Source organism: Penicillium digitatum, chromosome 4 (assembly GCF_016767815.1).
Source record: "Penicillium digitatum chromosome 4, complete sequence".
Lineage (NCBI taxonomy): Eukaryota > Fungi > Ascomycota > Eurotiomycetes > Eurotiales > Aspergillaceae > Penicillium > Penicillium digitatum.
This window is the reverse complement of record NC_089387.1, coordinates 3,015,799-3,027,428: the sequence shown is the minus strand read 5'-3', so window position 1 is coordinate 3,027,428 and position 11,630 is coordinate 3,015,799. Positions and strand designations below refer to the sequence as shown.

Sequence of the window (11,630 nt, the reverse complement as noted above, 5' to 3'; positions counted from 1 at the left end):
TCATCGGCATTGAATTTGACACCCTAGGTGGCTGCATATCTGAATAAATGAAGAGTTATGATGGTATTGCGGGCATGAAACACGGAATAAGCTAGCGAAAGCAACAGAAATGAACTGCTGTATTAGACTTGACCCGGATAGAGACTCAATCATACTCAGACCGACGTAGCTAAATAGCACCGATAGCAGCCGCATCAGAGTCATGTCCAGGCTCAGCTTCGCCTTCCATCTCTGCGACAAACCGCTCCCATGTAGAGAGCACGCCCTGATAGAACTCGATGTGCGAATCAGCAAAGGAGCCGAGTCCGTCTCGGAACTCAACCGCCTTGATACGTTCGAAATCTGCGACTTCGCGGATGACTTCCTCGTCAAACATCTCGGATGTAGTCTTGGCGGACTCGACCTCGCGTGTCAATTCGTCAATGCGGAGCTCAAGCTTTCGCACACGTTCGCGACGGGACTGTTCGTGGTCGACTCCGCGCATGTCCTCCATTTTGGAGCGGATGAAAGATGCTGGGGAGGAGGTGAGCGGGTTTGAAGCGTAGTAAGCAGCTGGATTGGCAGCCAAAGAGTCACGCTCAGTCACGGCTTTGTTCCGGTAATCGACCAAGGCTTCGAAATCGAGCTGTTTCTGTTCCCGTGTCTTCAGCAGGGACTTAAGGGACATGATATACGACTCGGTATCGCGCAGAGAGCCTAAGTAGTTTTGGTCGGTGTGGTCCTTCAGCCCGCGCATCCCGCGCGCAGTTTCTTCTACCGAAGCTGCAAAAACCTGTAGTGGCATCTCAATAGCAGGCTCTAACGGGACGAGTTTGCGGAACTGCGTCGCTAGCTCGGCATAGTCCGTCTCTAGGTCTGATTCCCGCCGCGCAACCCGTGCCACGGTCTTCTCCACATGTGATAGGTCTTCGTCCAGCTTATCGGCCTTCTCTCTCACCTCGATAAAGCGCCGGTCCGGTTTGTGTACTTTAGAAAAGGCGTTGACAAAGGAATCAGTAAAGTTGTCAAAAATGCCAGCGGCCGCACCATCCGACCCGGTATTTGTTGATACCCGTGTTGAGTGCAGGCGCATGTGCGCATTCCAGTCCGGCGATTCCAAGAAGATAGTGAGAAGAGGCGCCCGCCGAAGCACAGGATGAAGCGTCAGGCGTTTCAAAAATCGATGCAGCGACCAAGCTCGTCGCGTTGTGAACTCCGACCCGAACCGGTCTCCCCGTACGTACTCCATTTTGTGCTTCTCCGGGAGCGGCGGCACCGCGCATGCCGGGTATTCGCGATAGAGCGTCTTGTATAGGAAGTAGAAATCGGTGAAGCGCCGCCGAACATTAAATTCAGGCCTCTGGAATGATTTGAAGTCGGTCTGAATTTGTCAGTTACGGTCCATTTTGGGGGATGGGGGACGCAGATGTCGAGAGGTCAAGGCAGCAGTTGCCCCCCCCCCCCCCCCACTCCCGACAGTATAAGGAAAAGAAAACATACATGTGTGGTAACCAGATATGAGATATATGCATCTTTTGTCCCGTCATTTTCTTTGAGCGGAGAGTTAACTTGGCACTCGAGAACGCCATCGCCGATGCCCGCCAGGTCAACGGCGTCGGCTAGCGGGCCAGCCTGGGGCTCTTCTTGGGCGGAGCTCAGTCTCCGCTTGCCATTGGGGTCATGGTGAATTTCACTGGGGTCTGCAGCATCTGTACTTGCAGTTGTCGGCCGTGATAAATCACTGTCTGGGTCGTGCTTCCAAGACACACTGTCAAAGTCATCATGTTGATCCATCATAGGCGGTTGTTGGTTGGCCGTGGTCAACCGGCTGATAGTTTTTGAAACCCCAGCAGTGTCGAGAAATCAAAATTTTGCAGATAATATTTGATCAAGGAGTGATTAGGACTGAAAAGATCAAAGAGGTGGAATGGAGGAGAAAGTTTGGAGGTGCTAAGTTCAATGATCGCCGTTCCCCAAGGCGGAGTTCTGAAACGGAACGTCATCGTTTTATTATTAGAATCAACATCGAAAGGTTGTCCACATAGTTTATCTTTACTGCCCTTGGTTATACCTAAGAAGATAAGTAGAAAAAAAAAAACAACCAAAAAACACAGTGAAGTGTTTCTATTGAGTAGATATATCGAATTGTCATAGTCCCATTTTGTTTAGAATAAAGGCCGCATGCAGAGCCGTCAAATTCTTGTCTTTGTGATGCTAGTGATTCCTTGATAATAGCTTCACCTCTAATACAACGATCTTTGTAATATGCACAGCACGCTTTGGGATTCCTGGCAACTGGGAGATATACAGATAGACTCTATTATCCCTACCCCCATCTATTCCAAGCAAACGATAATATCCAATTTCAATCACCGAATCAATATGGCACATTGACAACACCGAACAACATGCAAAATGACTATCCACATTAGATTAAGGTTTTTCCTGATGGGGGCCACCATGGGACGTTCCATCTTTGTCATCCTTTTCCTGGATATTGCCCGACCCATCATGATACGGCTCATCATCATTATCACTGAACATTTCCTCGTCACTCTCTCCAGCGAATGCGTTATACAATTCACCGCCACGACGCTGTGTTCGACCAGATGCTCCAGTCATCGGTTGCATCTCGTCCTCATCCTCAATCATTTCAAACTCGTAGTCGTCGTGCACAGTGGTGCGACGACGCTTGATTCTCTGCAACTGGAAATAGATACCCAACCCAATGAAGAAGGTAATGATCATGGCGAAGGATGCATAAATCCAAATCTGGGTACGCTTCGAAGCACCAAAAGTGGGAAGCCAAGAGGATATATAGCCTGAGTCAGCGGAGGAAGGGGAGGAGGTTTCAGCTTCACTACTGGTAGCGTTGGTGGGCGTCTTCACATCTTCAATTGGGGTGGGATTTGTGAGTGTTGGCTTTGGCTTTGCGTTCACAGGCCGGTCATGATGGTCATCCGGGTTGGCAGGGGCTGCGGTCTTTGTTGGAGCCGGCGTGATGATAGTTGTGGCTACAGGAGCATCCTCGTAAGGATGATCGTCGTCATGCTCATCGGGTAGGGGGTGGAGTTGTTGTTTAGCTCCGTCGACGGCCTCACCCCACAGATTGAGTCGCCAATCAATGAATGTGCCGGAGTGTTCATTGACATCGGAATCTTTCACGATGATAGACCACTCGCCAATGGCAGATTCACCCCTAAGAGTGAATTAGAAAATATATCACGGAGTTGAAAGGACAACACATACCAATGGGCAACAGACATGAAAGTCCAATCCTCATACCCAACTGCCATATTGTCCCTTTCGCGGGCAACACTCAGGTAGCTGACGATTCCAGCAGGGCTGTGCAGCTCAACGCTGATATCGCCACGGCGGGTGTGGTTGACATTCATAGTCACAGTGACATGTTCCAATTTGGCGACGTTGGCCTCCTTCAATTGGTCAGCAGTTACTGTATAGCGACTGAGCAGACCCCGATCACCCTGGGGAATGTCTTGATGCACTCGGAGCCATGGCGAGTGGAACCACGCTTGTGGTTTCACAAGATCCCAAGTCTTAGCCAGCTGGACCATGGTATATGTATCAACCTTCCCAAAGCCCCAGTCATGGCTGAACTTGCGGCCAGAGGGTAGGACCTGCCAGCTACCGTCGTTCTCGCTCACCGGGATTGCCGTCTCCACCATCAAGTATTGTAGATCACGCCAGGTCAGTTCGGGGCGTGCGCTGAGCGCAAGCGCCACGCTGCCTGCGGCCAGCGGACCAGCCGCAGAGGTGCCGCCATGCCCAGAGAAGCACTTGTTCGCACCCACGTCGGTAGTATGAATATAATCACCGGAACCACTACTGTATGCGACCACAAGTTGGGCCGAGCATGACTCGGAGTAAGAAGGGTGCTTTCCCTCCCGGTCAATGGCACCGACTGTAATACTGTAGATACTGTTGGTATACCCGTCGAAGTTGCAATTGTCCCCGAAAGCTGCACCGTTGCCGGCGGCAAAGACATAGACAGAGCCTTTACCCCCTCTGCCTTTTTGGATGCCGTTGGCCATGGCTCGCTTGATCAAAATTCCAGGCGCATCCATAGTAGCACCATCGTCGATGGGGCCCCATGAACATGAATATATGTCATTTTTTTGGTAGGCATAGTTGATAGCTGCCGCTTCATCGACATCATCGATAGGTTTGGATAAGATCCGGATGCCAGCTATCTTGCTATCGTATGCAACACCGACTCCACAAACGTCGTTCTTTGCCGCCGCGATCTCGCCGCAGCATCGAGTACCATGCTTGTCATCAAGTAACAGAGGTCGGGGTTCCGGGAGTCCCTCGTTGAAATCCCAAGAGCCCTCTGGGAGGTAGTTGGGCTTGAGATCATTACTATCCATGTCCAACCCATCATCGACAACTGCAGTGGCGACGCCCTTGCCGGTTATCCCCTCCAACCACAATCCCGTCACATTGAGATCGTGTCCGGGCTGCAACGTGTTGACAAGGTGCCATTGTTCTCTGAAGATTGGGTCAGTGATCCCTAGAGATGACATGGCCTTCTTCTGGACAGCAACAGCCTGCGCATTTTCCCTCTTGTCCAGCGATTTGTAGGGCACGGAGACCGGCGGAAGTCGTTTCTGCAATCGCTGTCTTGCTGGAGCAATCTTATGCGACCACAGGATCTTGTCTAAGGGATCATCACTTGTTTCACGCGAATCGATTCCACCACCTGAACGCCGCCGGAGCTTTCGCCGTGTCCGTAAATCCTTCAATAAGGTGTCAAACTGAGCCGTCTGTTCCCGGGGCAATGAAAAGGTGTGGTGACCATCCAGTTGACCAATCTGGCCCTCGTGGCGTGCGCCGAGAACCTGTGCGATGTGGGAGGGAGAGGCGGTGTTGTCGAGGTGGAGGGCGAAGAAGTCGCGGGTTTCTTGAGAGCGAGGATGGAGGTTTGCGGACACTGCACCAGCAAGGCCCAGGGTGGCGGTGATGCCACTTACAATGCGCATGATGAGGAAACAATTGTTTTCGGTCGAGAAAAGGGATTAAGGGAGGGTTATGAGGTTCAAAGTACCTAACATGCGGTTGCCATCGATAGTTCCGGACCGTTGAATAGCAACTCGATAAGTTGTGGTAAGGGGTGTAGACGGACACAAAGGAAATAAGCTCCAAGATGCTATTTCCGAGGTTTCAATAAGAGAGTTGTGAAGAGGAGGTTGTAACAATGCAAGACATCAGATTCTAGGCAAATAGGAGGATCGTCAAGAGGCCACCCACACGGGATCCTATTGAGCCTCCGGACCGGTCTATTGAGCTCGACTCGGTTTACTCGGACACTATGAGCCTCTTTCTTTATAAATTATGAAAGCAGGATCGAAGAGTGTTAAGGCCACGGTTTCTACTCCACTTTGGAATTTTGTAGTTATTATTACATTACTTACCTAGCCACTAGCCTAGGTGTCTACAACATCGTCTTAGCCTGCGTAGGTCCAACCTTGGGCATACGGGCACACGTAGCAACATATGCGAACGGTTGGCACAAAAGGTACAACATACATGATAATTTACAACTTGACTAAGTTGTGGTTAGTATCTGTTCGTCCATCAATCATTTAGATCAACTGCAAGAATCGAATAGTTCTAGTCCTTGCATAAACATGGCCTTGATGGCTTTCTATGTTGTATATTCATGTTTAACGCCTCTTGCCGCTTTAGTCTGGGTAGAATTGAGCACGGTCTGTACGGAGGAGTTAAAAATGTGGTTGGGGCTCCGGACTGAATTTTACTTCGTGACTGAGCGGGCTTAAAAGCGGCACCTGAAAAGCAATACCTAAAACAACAGGACATCAAGCTACTTACGGAGGGCTAGTAGTAGATATGACTTCGATATGACTTCGATTTCCATGTTCTACAACATAGGTAACTCTGATTCTTAGTCTAGGTATTTGAAACATGCTCGGATTTCGTAGGTAAAAAAGTATACAGTTCTAACATTAGCTCATTCCAATACAACCATCCTCATTTCAGATTAAGAATTCGGCTTAATTTTACATGTTCTAGACTTCCACCTTTATGTCGCTCTTTGGTCTTTCAGATTGATCCTAACATCGAATAATCGTGCACAACTATTGCTTCTCTTGGAATCAAAGTCCTTGATAAAGCTTTCGTATGACAATGGCCCCGCGCGAGGGCTGGGAGCAACCAGCCACCGGGATATCGGATGTATAGACCTTGCCTGGTAAATTTTTTTTTTTTGGGGGGTTTGCTGGACTTGATTGAAATCTTTCTCTTCCATCTCTTCTCATCTTCTACTATCCCATTGACACCCCTATCCTAGTGACCTGTTTGCCTTTTTCATACCGGCCAACTTCCCTGTCACCGCCGCGTGAACTTATACCCCCCGCAACTTGGCTTGTTGCCTGCGAATCAGCTTAGGCCATGGTATGGTGACCCTGCGTTAGGCATCAGATCAATTTGCATTGAACCCGTTTCATCGATTTCGAAAAAAACCAAGTACAACAATTTCCCCTAAATCTGCTTGGGCTGCCTTCGGGACCGACATTAACGACATTGGTTCCAGTTGGGTTCGCAATTGCACGTGCCTGGCACCCTATCGACGCAATTTTCTTTTTCGATTATTTTCTTGAGCTTGGGCGCAAACACCAAAAATCATGGCTGCTATGGCAATGCGTGGATCACCCGATATAGCAAACGGCAGCTCCCACCCCCACATTGCTAACGGAGCGCAAAGAGCTCCAGGAAAGCGCAATCGAAAAAAGGCTCCTACGGAAAGCTACGAGCACGAGGCAGAATCCGATAATACGAACATAGCTCACACCAGCGGAAGAGATGCCCATTCGTCGGCAGGGCGGGTAGGCAGGTCTTTCTCGACCAGAGCCCGAGATCAGCCCGAGGGAAATCTGAACTATACAACCCACAAGCCGATTCCTCCATTGACCTCAGAATTCTCAGAAGAATCTACCACACCGCGAGGTCTTCCCACAGGACCACACTCCCCAGAACCCCGTGCAGATATGCCCGAGATCCTTGCACAGTCACCGTCGCCTGCACCGGGTGTGTCTTCGACCCCGACTCGGTCTAACACCACACGCTCGGTCTCCGCCAGGGAATCGCAGCGAGATTGGGCATCAGAGCGATCGCCTCTTCAGAAGTTGGAAGTTACTTTGACTGGAATCAGCAAGGAAGAGAAGCGGGCACGAGTACAACAGGCGGAAGTCAAAGCTCGAGAGCGACTTGCGCGCAAGAAAGCCGAACAAGAGAAAGCCAAATTGATGGAAACAATGGCTCGCGAAGCATCAGCACAACGTACGCAGCCAGAAATCCAACCAGCCTCCGGCGCAGCCAGAAGGAAGGAGCGAAGAGATATTCAAATTCGAGAGGTCGTGCAAAATGGACATGGGGGTGCACCACCACAACAGCGCCAACCAGAAAACACAGTTGTGCGTCACAAAAGGACAGTTTCAACAGATCCTCAATATCCATCCATCCGCCGCCCCGAGGATCCCCAATTTATACGCGCGGAAGCCGCTATCCCATCATCAGCTAAGATAGGCAATGTACCTAGAAGATCAGTCACAGTGAGCGGACCTGCCGCGAAACCAACATCTGCCAACCATATCAGCCACAGTCGCTCGATGTCTCAAGCAGGTCCTCGACCTATCCAGGCTCCCCTTGCCCTAAGAGCGGAGACAACGTACGAACTTTTGACAGCACCCCGTGCAATTCAGGATAGTGCTGAGTCGCAGATCAAGCCCAAGAAGCACTCTGTGTCTTTCAATGTCCCACCGCCTACGCCCCCACCTATCTTTGAGTGGAGGAATGCAATGCCTGCTCGGCTTGCGGCACCTGACTTTGATTTCCAGAATTTTGATTTGGATCGTAGCAAAGCGTGGTGGGACGGTGGCGGTAGCAAAGATCGTAGAAAGAGCAGGGCCCTTCCTAAGAATTACAAATCTCCTGCTCAGAAATTGACAGGTAAGATCTTCCGTTATCCTCGTTTCAAGTTATCCTTCTTGTCATAAGATCATGATTTGCATTTACTAACGCCCACTAGGAGCGACTGAGCACAAGAACTTCCAACCCAACCTCTTCTTGCGATGTGGACCTTTGCTACGATACACAGGTATCAAGCGAGTTAAGGTTGATGGAGCCAGCGGCCCAATTATCAAGGACATATGGCGAGGATCTATCATGATAGTGACTAAAGATTCTAGCTCCTTCTACGACACTCCGCCCACACTGAGACTATTCTCCCAGCCGATGGATCTTCTTCCTCCGCCGCCAGTGGAGATCAGCCATGAAGATGGAATGCAACTGGCTCCCGAATATGTCGACCCAACGGCCGGGCTGATGAAAGTTGGCCGTGATGGGCGGCCCCTTTATGTGAAACCAGTTGAAGATGTCGATGAACAAGTCGACCTATCGTCTGTCGAGAACGACGATGGTATCTACGAGCTCTCACCTAGCATAGTCGATTATACTAGCGAAGGCGTTAAACAACCTATGCCTTCCAACCGGATGCATGCCGTTGACGGCGAGACGGCGAGTCTGCACCGAGATATCCCCGGAGCCCGGCTGTACGCCGATGTCGCAAGAGATGTCACATTCTGGCGATTCAACCTCGAGGTTGAACTTAGCACAGTGCAGCAGCGAATCGCCTATCGAATCAACCAGGGACCCGCCTTGGGATTTTGGGTGCCCCCGGCTGGAGAATCCATGAACATAATGTTTTACAGCGGTAACGGGTTCAGCCCCTCGGCGGACTCTCATCGAGTCTGCGGGCCCGACCCGCTTTGGCGAGATATTCTTAATGAGCATCAAACTCGTCCGTTCCATGTGATGATCGGTGGAGGCGACCAAATCTTCAACGACTCGGGTATCACAGAGTCGACATTCTTCCAAGAATGGTTTAAGATTAAAAACGCTGCCGAGAGATATGGTGCGTCATTCACACCTGAGTTCCGGGCTGAATTAGAGCAGTTCTACCTCGAGCGCTATGCTTCATGGTTCTCCCAGGGCCTCTTCTCGTTGGCGAACTCTCAGATTCCCATGGTCAACATTTGGAACGATCATGAAATTTTTGAAGGCTTTGGTTCTTACCACGATGATTTCATGCAGACTTCTGTCATCTCTGGAATTGGAAAAATTGCTTTCAAGTATTACCTGTTGTTCCAGCACCACAGTGTTCCCGATGAAACAGAAGCAGATGAACCCAGCTGGCTCCTTGGCGCCCACCCTGGTCCATACATTGAGCAGAAAAGTCGAAATCTGTTCATGTCTCTTGGGCAAGGACTTTCATTCTTGGGTCTTGACTGCCGTACTGAGCGGCGGGTATGATTGCTCTAATTTCCGACTAGCGGACTTTGCTAACATGTTCTTGCAGAGCAATGAGGTTCTCAGCGAAGACACCTGTGATTTAATATGGGACCGTTGTCACAACGAGATTATGAAAGGAGAGACAAAGCATTTGATCGTTCTTTCAAGTGTACCTGTTGCTTACCCCCGAGTGGTACGTCACCTGCTTTCTTCAGTCTTTGATCCAACCCCCAACTCAACTTGATTCCAGGCAATGCTCCGCAATTTCATGAACAGCCGCAAGTCACTCGGCAAGGCCGGAGTACTTGGTGGGCTTGTAAATCGATCTGGTGGAAATGTGGAGGTCTTTGATGACCATTGGGCTGGCAAGCACCTCAAGTCCGAGCGCACATGGTTGGTTGAAGATCTTCAGGACCTGGCCGCAGAGAAGTCAGTCCGGATCACAATTCTCAGGTAAGACCAGGCAATTTGCTTAACGGCAACCCAGATTTCAAACGATCTAAGCTAACTTGAGCCTTTAGTGGTGATGTCCATCTTGCTGCAATTGGGCAGTTTTATTCGAATCCCAAATTGAATGTTGCCAAAGACCAGGATTACCGATACATGCCGAATGTCATCTCGTCTGCTATTGCAGACATTCCGGAGACCGATATCATTGCTGACATGCTCAACAAGCGAAATACAATCCACCACATGGACTCGAACACGGACGAGGACGTCGTCCCCATCTTTGTCCAGGATGTAAATGGCAAGGTCCGAAACAACAAAAGATTACTACCTCGGCGAAACTGGTGTTCGATCCGCACATATAAGCCTGGATCGACTCCACCTGATACACCTGAGTCAGATATGACAGAGACTCCCCCACCTCGGCCAAACAAGCTGCAGCGGACATTGTCGCTGGGTCGTGCGGACAAGGGGTCTACCGAGAAACCTGGTATTCTCAGGCGCCTTTCCACCCGTGGACCACCTCCTACGAGGACCATGAGTTTCAATCGAGGCGACGAGACTGCTTTCAGTCGACGTGCAAGTGTTGATGGGTTCGCTCAGCCCCCCGAGAACGGGAACAGTTATTTTCCAGGGAACGGGGCCGGTGCACCTCCACGACCCGGTAACTTCCACCGGCGACCGACGAATCTCAGCCAAAAAACGGCGAAGAAAACCGCCAAGCAAGGCGATGATGGTGCAGGCGTCTACATCAATCTCGAAGGCGGGCTCGCCATTACTTTGAACCTAGAGATCAGCTCACAAGACCCATCGGGTGTCACCACACCTTACAAACTGCTCGTTCCAGCACTGCACTACAACGGGACCGAGTATGACCCGCCCCCAGCGCAGATTGTCAAGGGCTGGAGAAAGTTCCTACCCCGCCGCAAAAAGCACGTAGGGGAAGCCGATGCACAGCCTGATGCAGAAGAAGATTATAGTGATGACGACGAAGAAGACGATCACGAGGACCATGACCTTATCAATAACACCCGCGCTAACGCCGCCACTAGCCAACAACATCAACCACCGGATGAGGGATATCCTGGGAGTGAAGAGGAGGATGACGATTCCGAGGGCGAATTCCCTCAACGTCTGCCACCGAATATGATGGCTGAACATTCCCCCAGTCCCGAGGAGCACACCCGTCCACGAAAGAAGTGGTTTGGTGTAATCTAATGTATCATATTGACACCATTGTGCCATTGACAATGGCTGATGACAATTTCTGATTTGCGATCTGATGATTTGTATGGATCTTTTTTATGACTTGAGCATGATGGTGTTTTGTGTTTGACATTTGATTCCCCAAATTCCGGCGAGGTTCAAACTGACATACGTTCATTCTATCAAAAGATCTCTCAAGTAAAGCCGAAGTACGGAGTACGGAGTAAACCAATTCGGGCCGGAAGAAGCGGTGGGCGTTGTCATTCAGGGGGATCCGATGAGATTACATCAGCGGTCTCGGCCTCTCACGTGGCATCTGCTTAGAAAGCCCAGGAGCCTCGATGCTCAACCTGATTCAGCCCACTTGAATTTGAATTCGCCTCAAATCGCCTAGTTCAAACAAATCATCTCTAATCCAGTGTGGTCTGGAAAACTCGGAAAGAAAAAGAATCCAATCGCATTCTGTTTTGAGGGTCCAGTCTCTCTGGACACTTTACCGGTTTATCAATCAACTTCACCCATCACCTAATAATCCCGGTCTCCACTGCCCCTCTTGAGAAAAGATATTATAACTCCCTTCCCTCTCCTCTTCCTCCTCCACTTCCCAGAACTACCTTCAAGCTGTTTTCCTCCGCCTTTCGTCGTTTCCCCTCTCTTCTATCCATTGGATT

At 50.2% G+C, this 11,630-nt stretch overlaps 3 protein-coding genes across 3 annotated transcripts; 1 reads left to right on the top strand and 2 right to left on the bottom strand.

Moving 5' to 3' along the window:
* Positions 1-169: 169 nt before the first annotated feature.
* On the bottom strand, positions 170-1,773 carry Pdw03_1017 (Atg24p; the record flags this gene model as incomplete). Its single annotated transcript, XM_014679262.2, has 2 exons — positions 170-1,360; positions 1,480-1,773. 2 exons carry the CDS (start codon positions 1,771-1,773, stop codon positions 170-172), a joined length of 1,485 nt encoding a protein of 494 aa, XP_014534748.2.
* Positions 1,774-2,412: 639 nt separating this feature from the next.
* Pdw03_1016 (Pheromone processing endoprotease KexB) lies at positions 2,413-4,979 on the bottom strand (the record flags this gene model as incomplete). Its single annotated transcript, XM_014679261.1, has 2 exons — positions 2,413-3,178; positions 3,229-4,979. 2 exons carry the CDS (start codon positions 4,977-4,979, stop codon positions 2,413-2,415), a joined length of 2,517 nt encoding a protein of 838 aa, XP_014534747.1.
* A 1,662-nt stretch (positions 4,980-6,641) lies between these two features.
* Pdw03_1015 (Metallo-dependent phosphatase-like) lies at positions 6,642-10,971 on the top strand (the record flags this gene model as incomplete). Its single annotated transcript, XM_014679260.1, has 5 exons — positions 6,642-7,965; positions 8,045-9,321; positions 9,374-9,499; positions 9,557-9,759; positions 9,828-10,971. 5 exons carry the CDS (start codon positions 6,642-6,644, stop codon positions 10,969-10,971), a joined length of 4,074 nt encoding a protein of 1,357 aa, XP_014534746.1.
* Positions 10,972-11,630: the final 659 nt, after the last annotated feature.